The 27,764-nt window shown below is 37.7% G+C and overlaps 1 protein-coding gene across 2 annotated transcripts in view; it reads left to right on the forward strand.

Annotated features, from left to right (window-relative positions):
• HSPBAP1 (HSPB1 associated protein 1) overlaps positions 1-27,764 on the forward strand; it is a 49,882-nt gene continuing 22,118 nt past the window's right edge. For both annotated transcript variants that reach the window (XM_037525439.2, XM_037525440.2), the window contains exons 1-3: positions 1-189; positions 10,410-10,595; positions 17,646-17,827. In XM_037525439.2, the coding sequence (XP_037381336.1) occupies positions 126-189; positions 10,410-10,595; positions 17,646-17,827 (432 nt within the window). In that variant the 5' untranslated portion in view covers positions 1-125. The remainder of the gene's footprint in view (positions 190-10,409; positions 10,596-17,645; positions 17,828-27,764) is intronic.

Below are 27,764 nucleotides of genomic sequence, written 5' to 3' on the forward strand. Positions count from 1 at the left end.
CCCGGGACCTGTGCGGCGGGGCTCTTACCGGGTTCAGTTTCCGAGCCCGAATTTGTACCAGCACGCACCCGGCCCCGACCCCCACGCCACTTTTAGGTTTGGGGGGAGCCCTCGTGGTGCTAGCCATGGCTTCAGGCCGGGGTGTGGCCACTGTTACTGCCCCTGCGGCCGGAACTGGAGAGGACAGAGGTAGGTGCCAGGCTGAGGTCAGACCACGAGTGCAGCCCAGTGCCACCTGACTCTCTTGGCACCTCTGATGTACCCGTTTGGCCTTGCTCCTGCCCAGGGTCTGCTGCCCATGCATCCAGATGTGGCATCCGGATTTTTGATCATTGTGCAGATCCGTATTCCCTCAGCCTGGCAGAGCTGTTTCACGCTTGAGGGTATTTTTGAGTGGTAGAGTGGTTTAAATTAAATTTGTGATATTGAGGCCATTCCATGAGGTCCACGGAGCTGCTAGAGACTTTTGTGAACTGTGATTGTTAGCTTTTGTTTTATTTTGGTGAAATATTGCGTTAGAGAACGGGTGAGGTTTGGAGGCTTAGGAATCTGAGATTCCTGTGAGTGTGAGAGTGATTGCTCCATGCCTCACAATAGTCTCACTACTGCCACGGGATCCACACACTTTTGAATATTTTTCCCAATTGAGTAAAGAAATCTAGAAAGGAAAAACAATGAGCAATAGATAGTAAGGTGAATGCTATCAGTAGTACACACTTGGTGTGAGGGCTGTCACAGGAGGAGAGATTCCAATGGGAAAACAGAAATGCTCCAAGGAGAGAATAGGTATGTTTTTAGGATTGGATGAGATAGTGACAACTCGGGTTGTGGTGCTGGGGGGAAGAAGTGGGATGGCCAGTAAGCTAGGGTAGAGAAAAACTCAGGGTGGATGTGGTTAGAGATCAAATAGACATGTTTGCTTAGAGGAAGAAATGACCATTCCAAGCAGAAGAAACAAATTATAACTTCCTACTATCTGACCATATTTCCTGCCTTTATAACTCACTTACTTATGTGCCCCAGGGAGATAATTCTTAAAATTCATTCACATCTTCACTCCATCGAACCTTTCATTTTCTGTTAATCTGTACCCCTTGTATAGTTTGGAGTGTATGTCATGGTTTATAATCTTGAAAATTCACTATGATTCCTGCTCTTTATTCTTCTGGCAAACCCTTATGCTGGATGAACCCAAATCTTTTGTCTTTTTTGCACCTGCACCTGTATGACTGAACATTGCAGGGAAAAGTCCTGGACAATTTGAAGACACTATAAAATGAAAATGGCCAACTTCTTGGATATTTGCTTTGAATCTGATATCCATATGAACCTGTGTTTCTCTAGAAACCCCACATTCTTTCTCCAATGCAATTCCCCCAATTCTCTATATCCTCTTGTTCTCACTTTCAGATGATGATTTTGCAGGTCAGTTCTGCATCTGATCTGTCTTTTTCTCCTCTTACTCTCAAAATCTTATCCAAATCATCCACATTTCTTACTGAAACCTCTATATCTTTATGCCTGTGTTCCTGTTTCCTGTCTTTTGCCCCTCCAAACCCTTCTCCATTCAGCAGCAAAAAAAAGTGACACTGCCTTACTTAAAATATTTCAATGGATACCATTGCTCTTAAAACTTAGAATAAAATCTAAACTCCTAGCCATGGCCTACAGAAATCTTGGTCAGGGCTCTGCTGATGTCTTCAGCAACTTCTCTTGTCACTCACCATGCCCCTACCCTCCTATCCCCGACCCCAGCCTCATTCATGCAGCAGATCTTCTTCATTTTCAGGTTTCAGAGTGTCACTTTTGAGACCTTACCAGGCCAACCTATCTAAAATATGGCTTTCCCCTGCCCTATGAGCTTTCTCTAGCCCTATGAACTCCCCTCATTTAATGTTAGTCTGTAATTACTCTGTGATTACAATCACAAAATTGTTCTGCATTTGCTACTATAACTCCAGAATTCTTCACCACACGGAAAAGAAACCTGGTACCTATTAGCAGTTGCTCCCTGTCTGCCCCTCTCCCCAGGCCATGGCAGTCAAGAATCTACTCTGTACAGATTTGCCTATACTGGGCATTTTATACAGATGGAACCATACAGTATGTGGCCTTTGGTGTTTGGCTTTTTTCATGTAGCATAATGTTTTCAAGGTTCATCCATGGGGCATTTCTTTTCCGCATTTTTGCTATTACTGATAATGCTGTTCTAAACATTCATTTGCAAGTTTTTTTTGTAAACATGTTTTCAGTTCTCTTGGGTGTTGGAGACCCCTAAGGCATGCAGTGCTGAGATAAGAAAAAACATCCTGATCTGTATACGGGCCAGACCTTGGACCCGGGCTGATCAGTTTTTCAGTCATGATCTTGATGTTTTTCTTGTCTCAGCACTGCGTGCCTTAGGGATCTCCAACACTTGGGCATGTATCTAAGAGTGGAATTATGGGTCATATGATAATCCCATATTTAACGTTATGAGGAAACTGGTTGATTTTAAAAAAAGATTTATTTTTATTTATGCATACAAGAACTGGAGTGTAGGCCAGAGGGGCAAGGGTTGGGGGGGGAGAGGATTCACCAGAGACAAAGTGGGGAGCAGAACAGGAGGATCTACTGTAATATACTGCTGAGGGGATCAGCAGGCCAGACAGGAGAGGTCTGTTGCACTATGTGGGTTAGCTCCCTTGCAGAGACTCATGATGCGGTGGCTGAAGATAGCTTGGTAGTGTGGAGACCTCAACCCCTGCATTACCAGGGAGGCCCAAGGAAACTGGTGATTCTTAATCTTGAAATCCTGAGGAAAGAAAAAAGACTGGTGAAAGTGAGTAGCTGTCCTGCCCCTCCCTACCCCCCACTGAAAAATCCTACTGGAAGAGAAAACCTTTTCTTAAATTAGATAAACCTTATGTGGGAAAGGGTAGGAAAATACATACTTTTTTTTTTTAAGATTTATTTATTTATACAAGCACTGGGTATAGTCAGAAGCGCGGGAGGGTGACAGAATTCACCAGAGCCAGAGTGGGGAGCAGAACAGACAGAAGGACCGAAATACACTGCTGAGGGGAGCAGCGGGCGGCAGGAGAGGTCTGCGCGCCATGTGGGACCCTCGCCGGTGGCCGGGGATTGAACCGGCGCTGCAGAGGCTGCGGGCAGCTTCGCAGCCCAGCGCTCAACCGCTGCGCCACCAGGGGAGGCCCGAAAATACATACATTTTAAAAATACATGTGACATGGTCACTGTGTTCAGTACAATGATGAATATAATGGAGTCAGAAAAGTTAATTTTTTGCAGTACTTTATATTAATAATAAAAAAGTTACCATTCTTAATTACCTCTCCATTATCAAAACAAATTTGAATACACTCTATATAAACAGAAGATTTTTTCTACAATGAAGTAGAAGACATTCCTTGCCCTCAAATAGTTTATAAATATAGTTTTTGGGAAAAGACAGCAATTAAAAATTTATAAAAATGGATAACATATCCATAAGGCAGGAGGCAATTAGTCAGTATATAAATATTACACACATTAGGTGCTTTGGAGACTAAGAGGAGAAAGAGCTAGTGTAAATTGGATTTACCTGTGTTTCCTAGAATTCTTTCCTAGAGTTTTGGTATAGTTTGAATATAGAAATTAGTGGAAGAGGCCACTTCTGGTGAGGTAAGGTCCAGTGGAAAGGAACAGAGAAAAATCCAAGGCACCTGGTTCAGAGGGCAGGCGGGGAAACTGGTTCTACTAGAGTAGAAACTAATAGAGAATACAAATGAAAAAGAGGAAGACTGTGTCTTTTGAGACTAAGGAAGAGCGGGGTGAATCAGAAATGTTGAAGTGAAGAAGACAGTTTCAGTTTTCTCAGAAAAAAAAAAAAATAGAGCAGGGCACCCACAGAGGAGCAAGTGAAGAGGTCCTGGGGATATGAGAATGAAGGAGCTTGGGAATGTTGTTGAAGGGGAGCAGGGTGACTGGGAGTCCATTAGTGGTAAATAGTGTGACTCGAGCAAGAAAGCGAACCCGAAGAGATAAGCATGAAATTGTGGAACCGATCACTTTGTTTTGACACTGTCTCTGGTTGTGCTCAATAACTAATTATGCAAAGTGGAGGAAAAAGGTGCAGTTTTCACAAAATTTTATACACTGATGAAAGTGAAGTGTGAATTCAGAAAATATTGATTGAGCATCATCATGCCAAGCACTTTGCTAAGCTCTAGGGATATAAAAGCAATAAGCTTGTTTTCAAGGATGTGTGGTATTTTCTTCTGACGTAACAACTTGGAAATTATTAAAAATAAGCATGAGATGAATAGGCATAGCACAGAGGATTTTTAGGGCAGTGAAAAAGAATTACAGTTAATTTTGTGATTTTATAATAATACATACATGTCATTACTTTTGTCCAAACCCAAAGAATGTACAATACCAAGCGTGAACACTTAGATAAACTGTGGCCTTGGGGTGATTATGTATGTTAGTTTAGGTTTATTCGTAGTAAAGGGGAAAAAAAGTACCACTCTGTAGATTTATGTTGATAATGAGGAAGACTAGACATTTTGCAGGGCAGACTATGAAAAATCCCTATACTTTCTTAATTTTATTGTAAATCTAAAAACCTGTTCTAGAAATATAATCTTGAAAAAAATCAAACAAACATGAACTGTTTAGAACTGCTGTTAAGAATCAACTTAAATTTTGAAGGAGACATGTTACCTCCTGTATCACACATTGCTCTAAGCTTTTTAGGACAACTAAAAATTGCAATTCTTTAAGTATGATTCTGTCTTTCAGATGGAAGTTACTATGTTTCTGCCTATTGAGATCTCATAGTTTTAGTTACAGCCAGGTTATGTCTTGAAGAGAAGAATGTATGCTCTGTAACTCTTCTTCCAGTTCTTACCAAGGGAAGATTTCATTCCAGAGTGTAGTATGGATTTGAGTTACATAGAACTGACACTCCTACCTGACTAGGTCTGTTTCAGTTGGAGATGCCATACTCTCTTGTTTCCATTTTTTGAAAAGGGCAAGGGAGAAAAGAAAAGCTAAAGTCTGTGTAATCTCAAGAAATAAAAAAAACTGCATGCTACAGCACTTGTATAATTTATAATGTAGCTAAAATACTTTATATTCAGTAATGCGAATATCAGAAAAGCAATACTATTGATATTTTTTAAATTCTGGTAAAACATGTAAAATTTACTGTCTTTGTACATGTTTAAATATACAGTTGTTCAGTAGTGTTAAGGATATTCACATTGTTGTGAAGCGTATTTCCAAAATTTTTCATCTTGCAAATTTGATTCTACACCTAGTAAATAGTTTCCCATTCTCCCCTCCCACTGCTCCATAATAGCCATTTTACTCTCTGCTTCCATGATTTTGACTAGTTTGGATAACTCATACAGGTGAAATAATAGAGTGTTGTTTGCCTTTTCATGACTGACTGATTTTATTTAATGACCTTAGGTTTATCCTTGTAGCATGTGGCAAAATTTCTTCCTTTTAAAGACTGAATAATATTCCACTGTATATAAAGACTACATTTTTATCATTGATCTGTCAGCGGACATCTGGGTTGCTTTATCCTCTTGATTGTAATAAATAATGCTGCTATCACGCTCTTCAAGACTCTCCTGTCAAATATTTTTAATGAAAAGTGAGAGGAAATAACTGGTTTATTTTGAAATATGAAAAACTTAACTTAGAGGAGGTTAAAGAGTTAGATGAAAACATTTTGGTAGAAATTTTGAAGGTGCTTTGGAGCATTTTAAAGAGCTTGAGTTTTTGTGACCGTTCTTTCTAGTATTTACTGCACTTAAAGCATAGATTTGCTTTCCTTGCTTTAGGGTTAAGACAGGTATTACTTTTGAACTTAATTAAGTATGATTTGTGAGCCATCTTCTGACTCATCAATGTATTAATGTGAGAAGACATTTTCAGAGTTCCTAGCCAGGAATCACAAGAGCAAGAGGATGAGAAGCAGCTAAGGGGTTATAAAACCTTGGTAACTGTCTAGCATGTATATGTCTCCTGCTTGAGTGTTTGCTACAACACTAAGCCTTGATATTAACAAGGTTATGTCTTAACAGCCTCATTACTTCCACTTGTGGTTTCTTTGGTGTCACTATCTTCTAGTTTTTGAATTTTAAAGGGTTTATGACCTAAGTGTTACATTCCCTTTCAGGAGAATTTTCTTAGTTTGTGTTGATCTTTTAAAATAGTGACAATAAAATGAAGAATTATCTCTGGTGTCTGGTTTACCATTCTATATTTCGTACCAATACAGTCGTTTTGTTAAATAATACTTACAAAATTCCATCAATGTTTATCTGATATGGCCCAGATGTCCATTATTTTTTACCCTAATAACTACCATTCCTAATATCTACCATGTCAGAAGTTTTAAAACTTCTTGTATGTATAAACAGCTGTCAGACTAATGAAAATGTAGGCTTATATGTATATATATTTAGAAGTGAATTAGTTCACCATGCTGGAATCCAGTTTTTCATATTGTATCACTATGGTTAATGCATGTGTTATAACCTGTGACTTATGACACCTTCTGAACATTTTTAATAACTATAATTTTCCATTAAAATTATATCTGACATGAGAGCTGAGTTTATTGCAATTTCAGGTGTATTCTATCAATATTGAGACTATTTTGAAAACTCAGTGAATTTTTCTTGTCTAATTCTACATCTCAAATACAATCAGTCAGGATTTGTGTTGAAACTAGGTTCCTAGCAAATTCAGAGAAATTAGGTTTAAAATATCTTGTACTTTGCATTAACTAAAGGAAAAATTCCAAGGAAAAAGACAGTTTGCTTTTTGATGGTATTTTACTACCTCCAAAGAATTAGTTGTAACTAAAACAGCAATAAATTGACTGAATAACTTTGCTACATTTAGAGAATAGACTATTGTGCAATACTTAGATTGCTAATCTTTTTCTAGCAGTTTTTATGTCATCTTCTTAGAAGTTGCCTCTTGATGCAAGTTTAGACCTACACACACATATCCTTTGTAGACTATCAAGGTGGCTTTAGCATTTTTATAGCACTTTGCAGATATTCCTGGCATGGAATGACTGGGTGCATCCGTAGGCTATTTAATTAATGCCATGTAGATTGCATTCTTCTTTAAAGGAAATTGTAACACTTAAATTTGTTAATTTAATGGCCCAGTTAATTGTTGATTAAACTATCAAAAACCAAATTAGTTTTATCTCACAACCAGCTGATTGTTTTATTTCACCAATAGACCTGAAATTCTGTAAATGTGCTAATTTCCTGTGATGGTGAACAGAATACTGCTCTGCTCTGCACACTTAGAAAGTCCTATAGAACTTTCCACTCATTTAGCAAATGTTCGCACGTTTAACATTACAAATCTTTGGGCCTGGTGCTTTCTCGGCAAATTTTAGTTTTCAGGAGCTCCTATTAAATATTTGGGCTTTTTAAATCAGATCATTAAATTAATTTTAAAAAATTTAACATTATGTTAGAGGAAACAACTTACTTCTTTGAAGCGATTGTGTCAAAATACCACTTACGTGTTGGTAATGTGGCTATATATATCTCACCCAAATATGAAAGCTATTTTTGAAAATATTCAAAGCCATGTTATCTATTGGCTCTGATTTGAGTTAAGCAGAATAAATAAATCCCACCCTGTGAAGGGCTGGTGCTTCTGTTTCCCCTTAAATGTAAAGTTCTAGAAGCAAAATGTTTAAGCTTGAATATTTTACAACCTTAGAAGTGAAAGATGGCCATGATGGGTCAGAATATCGATGATTCATTCAGCCTAAGCTACAGAGCACTTTACAGGGAGAAGGTGGTTGTTCTTAAAAACAACAGTATCAGAAGGCAAGGTGTTATCCTAGTCATAAACTAATAAGAGTTTTGACTATAAGAATTGCCTTATGTGAAAGGGTTCAGGAGGTAGACCTTCACTGGTGTTGGTTCAGTGGCATAAAAGTAAAGACATCTTTGCATTCTTCCAGCTGAGGCTTGCAATTTCTTGGGCCTTCCTTCTGTCTCTCAAGATGGCTCACCATTATGTCTATTTTCCGGGCAGTATAAAGGCGACAAGGATGAGGGCAACTGATCCAGCAACTTCCAGGTATATCTCTAGCCAGTCCTATTTACAAGGAGTACCGGAAATATATTTTTGAGCCACTCCCATTACGTAAAGTTCTGTTCATAAGGAAGAGACATTGGGCAGTGAATAAGGTAGGCCACAAACAATCTAAGCCCTCTCCTATCCCCCTGCATATGTCCACACTGAAACATTCTGCCTATGTGTGCTGTTGTGCTTATTGTCTATGAATTGATCTGAAACTTTCCTGAACCTATTTATCTTTTCAGGTTATGCTATTTCTCCCAGTTTAAATTCTTTGGGAGCAGGACTGTGCAGTGCACTGGTCTTAGAATCAGTGAGGCTGATTTAGTTCATCGCTGGTATATGAACCTCCTACATCTGAATTTTCATTTCTTCCTTTGGATAATGGAAATAAAATACCTCCTCTATCTGTGTCTTACAGGCTTATAGGATTGGATGAGCTAAGCTCATTTACTTTAACATATGTAAAAGTAAATGGTAAATAGTAAAGCTCTATACAAGTATATGGTATTATTATGAGATGATGTTCAAAACTTACCATTTCCCCAACAGATTAAGCTGTTGCTCTGAACTTCTTTTATGGCAAGTCACATGATCTGGAAGCCTCAGTCTTCCTTTATAGCAGTCTTCCTTCCAACCCCAACTACTTTTGATCATAATAGTCTTTGATATTATTGTCTTAGTGTTTCTCCATCATTGCCTTCCCTATTGCCACCACTTGTTCAGGACCTAATAACAATCCTCGCTTGCCTGTTACAGTAGCTCTCTGAGTAAGTTTAATCCCTGCACCTTCACATGTTTATCCATAGCCCTCATTTTTATTGTTGATAGACATAATATACCATGGGAAAAATAATAAATATTTTTCTACTTTGACGGATTAGGGTATTTATATTATCAGATTTTATATTGTGATAATAAATACTAATGTTAACATGTTAACATAGATAGCATATGTGGATATGTACATAGCTTATGCCTAATCCTGAGTTGTCCTTGCTGAGAAAGGAGTTCCAATTGACTTAAACTTTCATTTTCTTTAAAAACAAGTCTTCTATTCAGACAAGTACAAATTGTTCAAGTTCCTCAATGAGTCCTTCCTCATTCCTTTTCCTTTCATCAGAACATTTAGAAGAAAGTTGGATGGTGGGAGAATTTGGATTATATATAGGCTTTTCTTACTTTCTTGAAGTAAGTGTAATTACAAAGTAGGTAAATGAAATAGAGAATTGAGCTAATTGTTCTAGAGAATCATAAATATATATTCTGTGGGACAGAGTATGAAGGTCTTTGTGACTTTCTAGAAAACCCCTCATCTTGAGGTGTCTTTGAAGGAAATTTACTTGTTCTTTTGTTTGACAAATACTAAATTTCACTGTCCTATCTGGGATTAACATTCTGTGATCTTGTGAAATTTATTGAAGTACTCAGTAAATTGCAGGCTTAGTTGCACATATCTCCTATACTGTTTATAGATGCAGTGAAAGTCAAGAATTAACACTGATTACAATCCTAGCACATCTTTTATCCTTTAAAACCTTACAATAGGGCCTCCCTGGTGGCGCAAGGGGTTGAGCACCGGACTATGAAGCAATCCGCAGCCTCTGCAGCATGAGTTCAATCCCCAGCCAACCAGGGAGCAACCCACATGGCGCAGCAGACCTCTCCTGACTTGCCTGCTGCTCCCCTCAGCAATGTACTTCAGTCAGTCTGCCTGTTCTGCTCCCCACTCTGTCTCTGGTAATCCTCTCGTGCCCCCATATCTCTGGCCTGTACCCCAGCTCTTGTTGCATAAATAAATAAATCTTTTAAAAAAAAACACCTTGCAATAAAAATAACTTCCCCTCACCCCCATTGGCTGCTGTATTAATTCAGTAGTTTTTTTGACATTAAATAGAATATATAGCTAGTAGAATTGTTGCTGACTCCAGCTACTCTAGTTGTTCTAGAGTACTTCCCATCGGCATCTCTTACGTAACCCTTTAGAAATAATATTTTCAAAAAATTATATCTTTTAAAATTTGAGTAAACAGTTTGGAAAACTTTTTAAAAAAAAAAACTCCATTTTTGACATTGAAAATAGTAAATATTTTCCATTTCAGATTCCATATGAGAAAAATTACTTAAGAATCACGGTTCTTTGAGGCTAAATACTGATATAAACAATATAACTGAAGTATAGATGCAGTTAATTACACAGAAGGATTTGCCATAATGGAAATGATATTCACTTTTTTTGTTCATATCATGTGAAATGACTTATATATCATTATTATTTATTTCTTTAGGTGAATGTGTCAAGCCTTTTACACCAGAGAAAGCAAAAGAAATTATAATGTCTTTACAACAACCTGCAGTCTTCTGTAACATGGTTTTTGATTGGCCAGCACGACACTGGACTGCTAAACACCTTTCTGAGGTCCTTCATGGTAAGCAGATACGATTCAGGATGGGAATGAAAAGCATAGACAAAGGTAAGACTGCAAGTCATTATCATAATATATCTTCAGTAGCTTACTCTTAGCAGTTTGTCATGTCTCTATTTCTTTTTTTTTTTTAAAGATTTATTTTTATTTATTTTATTTGTTTTATTTATTTATACAAGCACTGGGTACAGTCAGAAGCGCGGTAGGGTGAGAGAATTCACCAGAGCTAGAGTGGGCAGCAGAGCAGGCAGAAGGACCGAAGCACACTGCTGAGGGGAGCAGCGGGCGGCAGGAGAGGTCTGCGCGCCATGTGGGACCCTCCTCTGGTGGCCGGGGAGCAGCCGGGGATCGAACTGGCGCTGCAGAGGCTGCGGGCAGCTTCGCAACCCAGCACTCAACCGCTGCGCCACCAGGGAGGCCCATGTCATGTCTCTATTTCTATAGAACCCTTTTATTTCAAATCTTTTTGATCACTTTCAGATAGGAAAATCCTATTAGAAGTTTTAGAAGGACAGTTTTTGTTAAGACTTTTTTTTAGGCTGAGGAACCTGTCATTTACAACTCCATATAAAATGTGATTGTTCATCATTCATTGAACACTGAGGTATAATAAATATTTATTAATGTGTAATTATGTATGTTCTTATGTGACTGAAAAGGACCAGGGCTCATCTATTAAATGGTACCTCCCACTTTTGACTCATGTGAAGTGTATTTTTTTTATTTGCAACATCAGGCACTATTTATAGTGCTTGGTCATCATTGGAATTTTATCTCTGCCTGACCTCTATTATATTGCATAAAAGTGAAGCACCTGGGGAGGGAGGGAGGTGGCGCAGGGAAAGAAAAAAAAGTGAAACACACTAGTTGTTTTTTTCATCCTCTAGTGAGCTTTTGCCAGCTCCTTCTTCTTCCTTGAAGGCATTTTAGTGTTAGCCTCTGGTCAGATAAAGCAATTACTATTAATTCTAAAATTAGTTCATTTAAACCAAAGAAAGAAGTCCAGAGCAGTCATCCATGTGTTTAACTTCTTTTTAAGTATGGGTAAGCTTGGTAGTCAAGAAATTCAGTGTTTGATTTTTTTTATTTGAAGATTTATTTTTATTTATATATTATACAAGAGCTGGGGGTAGGCCAAAGGTGCGGGGGAGTGGGGTTCATTGAGAGGATTCACAAGAGACAGAGTTGGGAGCAGAACAGGCAGATTGACTGAAATACACTGCTGAGGGGAGCAGCAGGCAAGACAGGAGAGGTCTGCTGCACCATGTGGGTTAGCTCCCTGACTGGGGATTGAACTTGTGCTACAGTGGCTGCCAGTAGCTTCATAGTGCTGAGACAACCCTTTGCGCCACCGGGAGGCCCCAATTCAGTGTTTTTTTCCTGACTCCTACAGTTTGCTACCATTTTATTTTATTTAACTTTATTTATTTTATTTACTTTTTCCCTTCAAGTCCCAAATGCAATTTATTTATAATATATATAATGCAAAGAGATTTAATTTTGACCAACTTTGCTGTTTAAATTTGAGAGTAGAACTTTAGTATTGCCCAAAGAGAGGAGCTGAACTACATGTGTGCAAAGTGACTCTATGAATATCTATTAATAACTCAAAAGGAACTAGAAAATCACCCAGCTTCCCTTCCAGCTTCTCCAAGCTTCTTTCTTCACATTGATCTTCTATTATCTCTCATATAATTATTCAGTTGTGGGTGCCTAGAACCCCCTTTTATACTCCCATGACAGGTAGAGCAGGATTAATATACCTGAAGCTCTTTGGCTTCTCATTCTAATCACAGATCAAAATGTTTAGTATATTTTTTTATAAATTTTATTTTTATATTCCCCATACAATTGCGACCCCCTTATTTTGACCCAAATCCCTCCCCTCCCCACCCCCCACCCTCATAGAGTGTCTCTGGTTCATAGTTGTTTGTTGATTTTGATTTTCACTTTCTTATAGTTATTCTTTTTCCTGGTCCCTTATTTAAGTTTTCTAGATTCCTGCTATGAGTGAGACCATCCGGTATTTTTCTTTTTCTTTCTTTCTGGCTTATTTAGCTGAGCATGATCCCTTCCAGCTCCATCCATGTTGCTGCAAATTGCATGTGTTTATCTTTTTTGAATGCTGAGTAATATTCCATGGTGTATATGGACCACATCTTCTTGATCCAGTCATCTATTTTTGGGCATTTGGGTTGTTTCCAAAGCTTAGCTATTGTAAATAGTGCTGCTATAAACATAGGGGTGCAGGTGTTCTTTGGAATTGATGTTTCTGTGTCCTTTGGGTAAATACCTAGGAGTGGAATTGCTGGATCATATGGAAGCTCGATGTTTAGTAGGTCCAGAAATCTCCACACAGCTCTCCATAGTGGTTGGACCAGTTTGCACTCCCACCAGCAGTGCAGGAGAGTTCCTTTTTCTCCCCAACCTCGCCAACATTTGTTGTTGCTAGTTTTTTTAATATGTGCCATTCTCACTGGTGTAAGATGGTATCTTATGGTAGTTTTGATTTGCATTTCCCTGATTACAAGTGATGTTGAACATTTTTTCATATGCCTGTTGGCCATTTGCATTTCCTCTTCAGAGAAGTTTCTTTTTAGCTCTTCTGCCCATTTTTTGACAGGATTATTTTCTTTGTTGTTGTTGAGTCTCATCAGCTCTTTGTAGATTTTTGTGATCAGTCCTTTATCATTAGTGTTGTGTACAAAAATGTTCTCCCAGTCGGTGGGGTTTCTCTTTGTTTTGGTTATTGCCTCTTTTGCTGTGCAGAAGCTCTTTAATTTGATGTAGTCCTAGCTGTTTATCTTTGCGTTCACTATCAACTGCTTTGGGTGATGTGTCTGCAAATATGTCTTTGATGTGCATATCGTGTGTAGTGTTTCGCCTATATTTCCTTCTATGTATTTTATGGTTTCAGGTCTTAGGTCTAGTTCTTTAATCCATTTTGAGTTGGTTTTTGTGTATAGTGTGAGGTAGTAGTCAAGTCATATAGCATGTTTTTGAGATTCATTGTAGCATGTATCTGTACTTCGTTTCCTTTTATTGCTGAATAGTGTTCCATTGTGTGGACTTGTGACATTTTGTTTATCTATTCATTAGTTGATGAACATTTGAGTTGTTTCCATCTTTTGGCTGTTACAAGTATTTGTACACAAATTTTTGCGTGGGCATACATTTTCACTTCTCGTATGTGTGCATCTAGAAGGGGAATTGCCTATTCATATCATCATTCTTTAACCCTTTGAGAACCTGTCAAACTTTTTTCCAAAGCAGCTGAGCCATTTCATACTCCCACCCCAGTGAATGTGGTTTCTAATTTCTCCACATGCTTGCCAACGCTTACCTCATTTTAAATTCTAACTGTCCTGATTGGTGTGAAGCATGAACCTCATTGTGATGTTGATATATATTTCACTAATGACTGATTATTGCTGAACATTTGTTCATGTACTTATTGACCATTTGTGTATTTTCTTTGGAAAAATATCTTTTTTGGGGAGGGGTTTCCCTCTGTTTTTTTGTTGAGTTGTAAAAAGAGATCTTTATACTTTTGGATGCTAAATACTATCAATAGATTATATATAAAATATTATATATGTAAAATATAAAATATTTGCACATCATATATGCATATATATATGTTGGGCTGTTTTAAGTTTTTTTAAAGTTCTATCTTTGAATATAAATGTAACCCTTCCACAGGCAGTATAGAGTAGTAGTATAAGAGAACTGACTCTGGAGTCAGCTTGCATAGGTCCAAATTTTGACTTACTGTGTGACCATGAGCAAGTCACTTAACTTTTCTCTAGCTTAGAAATGTTTTTAAGATTAAATGCACCTCTATACCTCAGACATTTAGAATAGTGGCCTAGCACATAATAAATGCTCAACAAATGTTATTTGAAAATAGAAGTAATCTAAAAATATAAGCATGATTTCTTCATTGTGTTGAAAATTGAAAAACTAGGAATATTCAAAGAAACTTAAACACTTAGGTTTTACTACCAAGAGATAACTGCTAGTTTTACTTTGATATGTCTCTGCAGGCATTTTTGTATTTTAAAAATAAAGTATTAATTTTCGCAGCTTGCCTTTTAAAGTAATATTATTTAAAGGCTTCTTATTGAAGTAACTGATTTATAACGTAAAAGTTTCAGGTGTGCATCATTGTAAATCAATATCTGAATATTCCCCACTAAAATCTAATTCCATCCTTCACCATATAATTGACACCTTTTACTGGATTTGCTCATTCCTCCTTCCTCTAATAATCACTGATTTGGTCTTACAATATAAGATTATCTTTATTTTACTTCACTTGTTTGTGTTTCTTTATGTATCATATGAGTGTGAAATCATATAGTTTTTTTTTTACAGCCCTTTTTTTAGACATTCTGAGCAGCTTCTTTTAACATTAAATGTGTTTTAAACAACTGCATAATATTCCATTATATGGCACTATCAACTTATTTTTTAAATTCTCCTATTTTTATTATTTAGATTGCTGAGAAGTTTTGAACTTATGTTCCTTGATTGTAATTAGTATCTTTGAACATAAATCTTGTTCTCATGATTTCACTAGGATAGTTGCCTAGAAAGAGAATGACTGGGTCAAAGGGTAGGAATATTATCGATAGGAATATTATCGATAGCAAACCACACTCCATGAAGTTTCTTATACCAGAAACCTCTGAGTCATTCTGATTGCCTTTCTAATTGGTGTCTGGTGACTTGATGACTAACATCCTAAATATCTAACATCTACCTGCTTCTCTCTCCCTGGCCAACTTCTAGTTGGGGTTAGCCTGCCCTCTCTCACCTTTATAGGAGCAGTAATTTCATCCCAAGTGCCTCTGAATCACCTGCCCTCCCCACCTGGGTCATTTTCATACTGAAACCAGAGACTTTTTCTTTTTTTTTTTTTTGAAAGCAAAGCTCATCTTACTTCTTTGCTTAAAGTTCTTAAATGATTTGCTGTGATCCTAGGCTAAAGAACAAAATCTTTGTGGTGCCGTAGAAGGCTCTATTTGTCCCATCAACTCAATCTCTCTCCCAGCTCAGACCAAACAAGCATTTTTTCAGCTTTTGTATTTTCAGAAATATAATAAGATAAATTATTTGTCAAACCTGATTTGGGGGGTGAGAGAAGGAGAGGTGGTCAGAAAAGACTTACAATGAGAAAATGACTTGGGGCAAAGACTATTTCTTTGTAACACTTAGCACAGTTATTATCATATGACTGCTTGTATAAGTAGTTAATCGTTCAAAGTCTCTCTTCTCCTCAAGAAGGTCACCTTTGTGTGGGCAAGGGCCTGGCTTATCATGGGCTGGCTGAGTACCCAATAGACATTCAGATATATGCAAAGAGAGCATAAAAGACCTTTGAGATATATATATATATATATATATATATATAAAATTGCTTTGCAGAAAGGTGATTTCCATTTCCATCCCTTTCAGAACATGCAAGGTTGCCTGTTAATGCCATTCCTTTGTCAAAAGTGAGATTTATCTTTTAAAACAATTTTTATTTATTTATTTATTTATTTATTCATTTATTTTGCACAGAATGGGGTGTTGGCCAGAGGTGTGGGGAGGGAGGGTGGTATGAGAGGATTCACCAGAGACAGGTAGGTTTACTGAAAATACATTGGTAATATTAACTTACCTATGTGCATTTAAAATATTCTGGTCTGGGCCTCCCCGGTGGTGCAGCGGTTGAGCGCTGGGTTGCGAAGCTGCCCGCAGCCTCTGCAGCGCCGGTTCGATTCCCCAGCTGCTCCCCGGCCACTGGAGGAGGGTCCCACATGGCGTGCAGACCTCTCCTGCCGCCCGCTGCTCCCCTCAACAGTGTACTTCGGTCCTTCTGCCTACTCTGCTCCCCGCTCTGGCTCTGGTGAATTCTCTCATCCTCCTGCACTTCTGACTGTACCCAGTGCTTGTATAAATAATAAATAAATCTTTAAAAATAAATAAATAAATAAAATATTCTGCTCTTTGCAGAAAATTTTTACTTTGCCATTATTTAGAGTAGTTTTGTATAAATGAGTCATGCCCATGAATAACAAACCAGTGTGGATACATAGTAGATGTCTGTGAACTTTCCTGTTAACTCTCCTCTTTTGTGGTATTTGTTTTTTCCTATATGCCTATATTGAATATAATATATTCTGTGCCTATATTGAATTTAATAGATTCTGTGGGATGGCACACAATTTTTCATTTCATTATATGAGATCCCAAATTCTCTATTATTCTGCTTAAAATTTTATCTTTGTCCAACTATTTTATAAACTCAAGAATATTGTCTATTTTGTGTTCTCACAAAGCTGAGCACAGTGCTAGTTACAAATTAGGAACTTATTAAATGACTGAAATAAACGAGTTTATGAATGAACAGACTTTAAATTGCTGTTGTCCACTTAGTAATTATGAGGAATTGTGTATGTTATTAGATGTAGTATTAAGTAAAAAAGTTTTCAAATGACAGTTTTTAATTTTTTTTTTTTTAATCTGTAGCAGTGGTGCTGAAACTCTGGTCTCAGGATCCATTTACACTTAAAAATTTAGTATCCCAATGAAATTTTTTTCCATTGGATTATATCTAGTGATATTTACTATATTAGAAATGAAAACTGAGACATTTTGAAATAGAAGAACATGAGCACACATTCTAATAGCTGTCAGCTTTGATATCTGTACATATGTTGTCTCTCAAAAACTCCCATTTTTAAGAGAATGAGAATGAAAAAGGCAAAAATTGTCATAGTAATACTGTGGAAATTGTTTAGAACTCACAGACTCCTGACAAGGTCTTAGAGAATTGATAATCTACAGTATTCCACTGAGTCACTATGTCAAACGATACTAAGGGTAAGTCTTTCATCTTAAGGTTAAAACCATGATTTTCACTTTTATGTTTAATCATGAAGATTGTGAGTGTTGCAAATGGTTCTACTTATACAGCAAATACAAAATTAATTTTTTATGTTAAATGATAGTTAACATTTTTTAAATTGAAACTATCTTCATTTAAAAAAACAGTATTTGGAAATTATATCCAATATACATTTACAGTTGAGTTCTCTTCCATTATAGTTCCTCAGTTTGAAAATGCATGTAGTTATGTAGAAGCTACACTTGAAGAGTTTCTGACCTGGAACTGTGACCAGTCTAGTATTTCTGGACCACTTAGAGATTACAATCACTCCAATTTCTGGGCTTATGCCGACTACAAATATTGTGTCAGTCTATTTGAAGACAAGACAGATATTTTCCAGGTAAGTCAATACATTTGTTTTAGTCAGTGTAATAATTTGTTTGTAAGATTACAAATTTAACTCTCCCTGGCATTTTTTTCTTGCTTAAATGGTTACTTATTTTACTTAAGTAGTCACTGTGAGTCTTAAGTATTTTTATCCACCAAACCAAAAAATTTGCTTAAGAGAGGTATAATGCTTGGCTTACAGATAAGCAGCTTCTCACTATAGACAATGCCCTGCTTAACTATGGTTTGATTTAGGATTTCTGACTTTATGATGATGCAAAAGTGATACATATTCAGTAGAAAATCCAGTGTGCTTTCAAGTGTGTATGTTTATGTAGGAACCCATACAGCTGTTCTGTTTTGTTTAGTATGGTTTTCAATGAATCGCATGAGATAAGTACTTCATTATAAAATAGACTTTGTGTTAGGTGATTTTGCTCAACTAATGTAAGTGATCCAAGAGGCTGAGCTATGATGTTCCGTAGGTTAGGTGTGTTAAATACACTTCCTACTTAGGATATTTTCACTTTACGATGGATGTATCACAACTATGTAGATGTAACTCCAGCATAACTCAAGGTAGAAGTGTATTTTCTTACCCACCAAACTTCCTACACATTCCTTCTGCCTTTAAGCAGCAGCTGTACTGGTTTGAAATATATAGGAGCATGGGTTGTATATAAAACTTCATTTCATCCTGACCTACATACAATTCCTTGTTTTGTCAGTGAGGCAGATGGAGGTACAAAGCTGATTACAGGAAGCATTCCAAGCTGCTGCTGCATTCTCCCTGTGCTTAGGGTTTAGCATAGACCTATGGCCTGATGCAGTGTTGGGCTCTTGGCATTTGGTTGTAGAAGCCCCTCTATAGAAAGTAGAGGAGTGTTTGAAGAAGTAAATATGTGGAAGTTCTTGGGCTTGTGTTGACATAACTGCAGAGCTTGCAGACTGGCAGTTTATTTTGTGGGGAGATTTTGCAACACCCCCTCTGGTTCTGTGTGTGTCTTAGGCATTGACAAAAAGAGTACCCTCCCATGAAGTCATTTGGATGATCTGCCTAGGTCAAGACTCCAGAGTCCTCCATCCTGCCCCTAGTCCTTTGTGTATTTGACTGTTGCTCTAGGTTGTGCTCCCCAAGCTCCTGTCCTCTCCAGTCACCACTACCCCCTCGGTTTTGTTTCAGGTACCCTGATAGTCCTTGGTAGTCCTGAGCAGTTTTCCATTCAGGCTATATTTTTTTTTAAAACTTTGAGTCAAGGTATAGATGCTGAGGTTTATGTAGTTATTATAGTACACTGTCAATCCTCTGTACCTTTCCTTAATTAAGATGTTAAAATGTTTACTTAAATTTTGCTTTTATTAAAAAGGAAAAATCATTTCCCATGTAATTGTTAGTTGAAGATATATTTTTATTCATACAACCATGAAAGAAATGCATCTGTTTTGAAAACATTCAGTAAAGAGTTTCTGAATCCAAAAAACATACCAAATCTACTATTTACTCATTTTTTTTTAAAAAAATGCTTTTTTTAAGAAAAAGATTTATTTATTTATACAAGAACTCCAGGGTACAGGCCAGATGTGTGGGAGGGTGAGAGGACCCACCAGAGATAGAGCGGGAAACAGAGCAGGCAGACTGACGAAATACACTGCTGAGAGGAGCAGCAGGCGAGACAGGAATGGTCTACTGCACCATGTGGGTTTCTCCCTGGCCAGCCGGGATCGAACCCGCACTGCAGAGGCTGTGGAAAGCTTCATAGGGAGGTGCTCAACCGCCTGCGCCATGAGGGAGGTCCAATTTACTCATTTTAAGTGATCCTTTTGGGGTCCTTTTTTTACCCCTTACATTCTTCATTGTGATCACTTTTTCAATCTTTAATGCTCTAAGTTTTAGATGTTATAGTTAACTTTTAGAGTGTTATATTTCTCATACCCCACCCACTGTGTAGCTTAGACTAGTAATTTTTTAATCCATATTTCAGGTAAAAATTTGCATAATAGTAATATTTAATAAGAACTTATATTTATAGTTTGCCAGGTGCTTTATATATATATAGTCCTCATAATAACCCTTATGATTTAGTAATATTCCCTATTTTAAGAAAAAGAGGCACAAAGAAGTTAAGTGAACCTTTTCTGAAATTATACAACTGAGAGCTTTTAACTACTGAATTGTGTGCCTACAGAGGATTCAAATACATTCAGTTTTGAGGAGACTGAAGGTAGGATTAACTACCTCTAAGTGGGTCCATCTGTGCTCTGCCTTGGATGAATCTCTAATCTGACCCCATCAATTGTGTTGTCTCAGCCCAATTGTGTTGTTTGGGCCAACGTGTCCTGTTCATTAAGTGTTGATATTAAAAGGCAGCCTTTTGGGACTATGCTGAAATTCTAGTTAAACACTTATAAAATCTGGTATTTTTTAGTTGAATAAGTTTTATGTCAGCTCACATTATGGCAATTCATCCTCTGGATCAGAGTAGGCAAATCTGCCAGTGAACAACCAAGCCCATGAAGATAACGTTTTTTTTTAAATCTAAGTTGTTATTTTACTTTTACTGCTATAATTCATTCAATAACTAAGTTTTATTATTGTTTTTATACATCTGTCATAAAAATAGTGAGTAAAAATTAAAACTGGTAAATTTTAAAAATACTTTTTGTGTAAAATAAAACCCTGTGTGGACATAATCATTTTAATGAAAATAACTATATTCAAAATTTTTTCAGTGTTACAAAAGAAGTGGTGTTGTGTTTTCTTACATTTTTGTAAGTCTCTTTAAAGTCAGGCCTAACCAGCTGGATTCTTATATCTGCTTATTCATTCAATTTGTTGTAATTTAATAGTTTGTTTGAAGTATATGAAAAATATCTCAGCTCACACAGATATACAGCTCAAAAAGAGAAGAGTGCTTTATGAAATTGTGCATTTTAAAAAAATCCTACACCAATTGGAACAAGAACAGACATACAGACCAATGGAATCGAATAGAAAATCCAGAAATAAACCCACAGATTTATGGTCAACTAATCTTTGACAAAGGAGCAAAGACTATGCATTGGAGCAAAGAAAGTTTGTTCAATAAATGGTGCTGGGAAAACTGGGTCGCTACATGCAAAAGAATGAAGCTTGACCACCACCTCACACCATACACAAAAATCAACTCAAAATGGATTAAAGAACTAGACATAAGACCTGAAACCATAAAATATATAGAAGGAAATATAGGCGAAACACTACGTGATTTGCACATCAAAGACATCTTTACAGACACATCACCCAAAGCAGTGATAGTGAAGGCAAAGATAAACAGCTGGGACTATATCAAATTAAAGAGCTTTTGCACAGCAAAAGAGACAATAACAAAAACAAAGAGAAACCCCACCAACTGGGAGAACATTTTTGCACCCAACACTAATGATAAAGGACTGATCACAAAAATCTGCAAAGAGCTGATGAGACTCAACAACAACAAAGAAAATAATCCAGTCAAAAAATGGGCAGAAGAGCTTAAAAGAAACTTCTCTGAAGAGGAAATGCAAATGGCCAACAGGCATATGAAAAAATGTTCAACATCACTTGTCATCAGGGAAATGCAAATCAAAACTACCATGAGATACCATCTTACACCAGTGAGAATGGCACATATTAAAAAAACTAGCAACAACAAATGTTGGCGAGGGTGTGGAGAAAAAGGAACTCTTCTGCACTGTTGGTGGGAGTGCAAACTGGTCCAACCACTGTGGAAAGCTGTGTGGAGATTTCTGGACCTACTAAACATAGAGCTTCCATATGACCCAGCAATTCCACTCCTAGGTATTTACCCAAAGGACACAGAAACATCAATTCCAAAGAACACCTGCACCCCTATGTTTATAGCAGCACTGTTTACAATAGCTAAGCTTTGGAAACAACCCAAATGCCCAAAAATAGATGACTGGATCAAGAAGATGTGGTACATATATACCATGGAATATTACTCAGCATTCAAAAAGATAAACACATGCAATTTGCTGCAACATGGATGGCGCTGGAAGGGATCATGCTCAGCGAAATAAGCCAAAAAGAAAAAGAAAAATACCGGATGGTCTCACTCATAGCAGGAATCTAGAAAACTTAAATAATGGACCAGGAAAATGAAAAACTATAAGAAAGTGAAAATCAAAATCAACAAAAAACTATGAACCAGAGACACTTTTAGGGGGCGGGGGCGGGAGGGGAGGGATTGGGGTCAGAATGGGGGGCGGCAATTGTATGGGGAATATAACAATAAAATTTATAAAAAAAAAAAAAAAAATCCTACACCAAATTTGACAAGAGGTCATTTAGAAGGTCTTTCCTCCCACCCCCAAATATTTGGGGATTTTACACATATCTTTCTGTTAATGATTTCTAATTTAATTTTATTGTAGCCATAGAACATACTTTGTATGATTTTAGCCATTTCAAATTGATTGTTTTATGGCCCAGAATATAGTTTCAGGAGCACTTGAAAATAATTGTATTCTGCTATTGTGTTTTCTGTTGTTGTGTAAGTATCAATTAAAAAAAGTTGATTATTCAAGCCTCCTGTATCCTAACCAGTTTTCTGTATTCTTGTTTTACCCATTATATAGAAAGATATTAAAATCTCCCAACTATAATTGTGTATTCGTTTCTTTCTCAATTTAGATTGGTCAATTGTCGTTTCCTATATTTTGAAAATATTATTAGTTTCCTGCACACTTTTATGATTATTTTGTTCTCTTAATGGCTCCATCTCTTAGGATGATGAAATGCCCCACTCTTTTCCTGAATTCTTTCTTGTTCCACTCTCTGCCTTGTTGGTTTACCTTTGGTTAGTGTTAGCATGAAAAAGGTGTACCTCTTATATGACTCTATTTATATAAAACTGAGAATTTGCAAACAAATTTATAGTGACAGAAAATAAATCATTGGTTGTCTGAGAATGAGGGTGTAGAGTGAGATGGGCTGATAAGAGTCATGGAGAAACTTTTACACATGACCAAAGTATTTGTCATTTTTATTGTAGTCATGCTTTCTTGGGTATATACATATGTGAAATTTCATAACTTTAAATATATGCTGTACATCAATTTAATTTAAATTTTGTTTAATACATTATCAGTAATACCTCAGTAAAGCTGTTTAAAAAATATGCTACTAGTACGCTTTGGTTCCACTCTTGTGATATCAAATAACAAATAACATCCTAGTAGTATTATGAAAATAATTGTGACCTCACAAATCTCTTGAAAGTGTCTCAGGGACCCCCAAGAAGTCACTGGGCCGCTTTGATAATCTCTAGTCTGCAACATCACTCCTGAAATCACTCTTCCTCTAGTTCCCTCTTCCTCTACTTCTAAAACAGTTTCTTATGAAAGTAATGTTTCAAGTCATTCTCTAAATTGAAATATGTTAGCCATGTTCATAAACATTGCATGACTTGAAAATGTAAGCATAGCTTGTAGGACTCTTTTCAAAACGACTCACTATGACCTGTTTCCTCTACATAAGCCCCCTGTCCAATCTCCTTTCTAAATGCTAGACAGCCGAATTTTCTCTTTCAGTCTCTGGCCTTTGCTCATGCTCTTCTCCATTTCTCCCAATTAAACTTCTGCATCTTAGGACCCAGCTCAGAATTAGCCTTGACTTCCAAAGCTTTCTCAACAATTTGTACCCACATCTATACACTCCTTGCCTTCATTCCTATATGTTTTGTTTGGATTATTATTTAAATGGTGTATGATATAGAATACTGTATCTTGTTCCTTTACAGTGTTGTAAGTTCTTTGGGAATAGGGACTATGTTTTATAATTTTTTAATACTCAAAACTGCTAACATAGTGCTGAATGATTATATCAGTGTATTTTTTTTCTAGTCTCACCATTTCTTGTTTTGATATTTTTTTTTTGGTCTTTAAGATCCTTCAGAGAATGTTGTAACTTAAATTCCTACCTTTACCCTTATCAAATTTTCTGTGGCCTCTAGTTAATCAATGTAGCATTGATAAGAAATTTTTAGTTCTTGTCAATCTTCTACTATAGTTTCATAAGTTTTTACTTCTACCCTCCACTTAAAGCTTCATCTGTTAACTATTTTCTTCCACAAATTAAATTCATACACTGATGAACATAATATTAATATACACTGATAAATATGCTGATATGATTAGAAAAAGTCCTGTAACATTAAAGGTAACCAAAAATTTTTATTTGACACTTACCTGACTTTCATTTATGTCAAATGAAATTAATCTCAGTTTTTACTTAAACTTATCATTGGCTAATCTAAGGAAAGCATTTATTTGAAACATTTTGTTCTCTACTTTCCAAGGAAGGTAGGGAATTTGTGACACATAAAAATCTCTTTATCTCTGACTCGTTTGGTAAGAATAACAGGTATTAGCTTTTACAATTATCAATAAATGTTAGCATAATTGAGGCTATAGTGAATCAACATATAGCAAGAGGGATTTTGCACAAAGAATGTTTCCTAGGTAGATTCCATTTTATGTTGTGATTCAGACTACCTACTTAGAGTCAGGATCCCTGTTAAGTCACTGGGATATAGAATCCCCAAATGCAGTGCATAAAAGATTAGTTCTAACCGTTTTGTATTTTGTAACATAGTTATGAGAACATGTTGAGATGAAACCACATGGTTTAGTAATAATTAAAGGAGTCTGATGGCCAGCGATGCTTCCACCCAAATGTAAGAACTGGGGTGTATATCCAAGCTTATCTGTGGGTAGAGTTAACTTAACCACCTTTTGTTCTGTTTACCGAAGGCAGTTTTTCTGAGAAAAAAAGAGGCTTAAGTACTTGCTAATTTTAATGTTCCTCTAAGGAGCTGTTTGAAATTTTAAATCGAAGTGTTTATTCTTTATAAATTGTACATATTAATTACATTAAATTTCCATTTGTTGCTGTTTTTGTTAGTTTTTTTGTTATTAATTCAGATATAAGTCCATTACAGTATTATGTTTAGAATCAGTTTTCCTATATTTATGATATGGGCATGGAGAATGAATAAAATGAGACAACTTTTAATGAGACCTATAGGCTTAACTTAATCATGATCATAAGTTGCTCAAACACTAAGGGATAGGTAAAAGAACAAATAGTTTTGAGTTCGGCATTTTCAGAGTCTAATTTTGGTGTGAACGCCTCTCAGCTCATTTAACCTCTTTGTATCTTAGATTTTTTATCTGTAATAGAGTATGAAGATAGTATTTTCTATATTCTTTAAATATTTTACCAAGCCATCCTTTAGAACTAAACAACTTAAAGAATGAGTTGTTTTTAGTAATTGGTTTACAGGGTAGACTAAAAAACAGCCTTTTTTTAAAATTATAAGAATCATCCCAGTTTTCTATACTTCTTTGGTTAAAACGGTAAAATTATGGGAGATTTGGTTGCTTGCACAACATTTTTAAAATGATGTTTGATTCTGCAACAATTATTTAACTTGCTAATTGGAACAGGTTTAGAAGTACTTAGGTTCAGTATAAAAATAGATCCAGTTGAAAAGTGGGCGGAGCAACATGGCGGCGAGGAGACGCTGAGAGTAAGATCTCCCATTAAAAAAAGTTAATAGGGAGGAAAAGCGGCAGGTCCCAGTGAGAACTGGGACACGGAAGATAAACGGACGACTCCAGCAAACTGCCCGAAGAAGAAAGTGGCCATAAAAGAGGACTAGAAGGGAGGGAAGCGCAGAACCCTGCTCCCCTCCCCCGCCCACAGAGGCGGCACTCTCCGACCGGCAGAGGGGAGGAAACAACAAACCAAAACGGCCAACAAGAAAAACGGACACAGCAAGCGGGACTGTGAGTGGAAAGGAACTATTGCAGCCACCACACCCAGTGAACAGGAGCTGAGGCGAACCCTGCAGGATCCGCCGCGGAGGTGAGCTCCAGGCGCCATTAAAGAGAGCCCCGCCCCCCAGGAGGAGACCAGTACCAGCACACAGCCCCGGCCGCCCGGTAAGCTTGCGCGGAAAGTGGCGCGGATCCAGACCGGATCGCAGCTGCCCAGGTCCCCGCGCCTGCGACCTAGGCTTGCGGGGAGACGGCGGAGGCCCTCCCTGAGTGAGCAGGAACAAGGCGCCCAGGCAGGGGAGCGGGATTCAAAAGGCGCCATTCCCGCGCCACTGATCTGGGCTACAGCCTGAGTCCTGGAACTGAGGGCTTTGGAACTGAGACCCGGGGCACGAAATTTCGGGGCGTGGGTTCCCCACGACGGTGGGGCACAAGGCAGACACAGCACCCCAAAGCCGTTGAGGTGTACCCTACCATCCCCGCTCTGCTCCCTGTCCCACGGGGTGGAAAATCAGCTCCCCAAGGGCTCTAGGAGAGATCTCTGGCGCCACCTAGCGACTTGACCCCAGCACAGGCTACTGAAGGAGCTAGTGGCCAGCTGGGGAGTGAGCCCACACCTGGCTCCTTCCGAACAAGTAGTCTGAGCCCACAGGGAGAGCGAGCACCCACAGCCGGGGCAGACCAGGCGCGCAGAAGAGTGTGCCTGAGACCAGACGCGCAGGGAGTGTGTCCCACATCACCATTTTAGAACAGGGACATTTCTTCAGTAAAGACTACCTGCAGAAGGCTTCCTCAGGAGCCAGAGGTGAGCGGGGGAAGTTCGCCCACGCCAGACCCCCTCTGGCCTGCAGTCCAAGCCCAGAGGGGAGCAGGAACCCACCGCCGGGGCAGACCAGGCGCACAGGGGAGTGTGTCCCCACATCGGCATTTTAGAACAGGGACCTTTCTCCATTAAAGGCTGCTTGAAACTGACAGATGACTCCTGGAAGAACCAGAGGGGAACAGAGAAGCCCACCCAAGATGCCGGCCAGTCCCAACAACACAGTGTCCCAACGCATACGGCAAATTAGAAAACAGACAGTAGGGAGGAGAAGAACCACACGCAACCTAGCAACTCTCCAGAGAAAAAGCACACCACAAAAGAAAGCCAGCCCCCAGATTGCAAAGACAATAACTTGGAAGAATTTCTGAGCCTTCCAGAAAGAGAATTTAAAATTGCCATGATTAAAAAACTGACAGAAGTCATAAAGGAAAACAATGATAAGGGAAAAATAATCAACGATCAGAAGAATGCAATTGAGTCCCTAGAGAGGGAAAACAATGGTCAGAAGAAAGAAATTGAGTCCCTAAAGAGGGAAGTAAAAGAAATGCAGGAGATCAAAGAATTAATGGAAGAACTAAAGAATTCTGGGAAAAGCAATGAAAGCAGAATAGATGAAATGGAAGAACGAATAAGTAATCTTGAAGACACAGAAATAAAAAGAACCAAAACAGAAAAGGAAAGAGAAGTACGAAGGAAAAAGAACGAAGAAAGACTTCGGGAACTATCTGACTCCATGAGGAAAGGAAATATAAGAGTTATAGGAATACCAGAAGGAGAGGAGAGAGATGTAGGAACAGAGAAAATATTCAAAGAGATAATTGAAGAGAACTTCCCAAATGTGAAGAAGGAGCTGAAAATTGATATACAAGAAGCAAGAAGAACACCAAACTTCCACGACGAAAGGAAAAATACAGCAAGACACATAATAGTAAAGCTCCCAAGAATCCAGGACAAGGAAAAAATAATGAAGCTGGCAAGAGGGAAGAAACAGATAACATTCAAAGGAAAACCAATCAGGCTGACATCAGACTTCTCCGAAGAAACACTACGGGCAAGGAGAGAGTGGAGGGACATAGTCAACAGACTCCAAGAAAACAGATGCCAACCAAGAATACTCTATCCCGCAAAGCTCTCCTTCCTCTTTGAAGAAAGAATATGGACCTTCCCAGACAAACAGAAACTCCGGAATTTCATTGCAACTAAACCCCCACTCCAAAAAATACTACAAGGAGTCCTAAAGCCAGAACCTCAGAGGGACGAATAACAATGAAAGAAGGCCAAAAAAAAAAAAGTTATTAAGAGAATA

This window comes from Talpa occidentalis, unplaced genomic scaffold (assembly GCF_014898055.3).
Source record: "Talpa occidentalis isolate TD23 unplaced genomic scaffold, MPIMG_talOcc4v2.1 talOcc4.4, whole genome shotgun sequence".
In the NCBI taxonomy this organism is placed as follows: domain Eukaryota; kingdom Metazoa; phylum Chordata; class Mammalia; order Eulipotyphla; family Talpidae; genus Talpa; species Talpa occidentalis.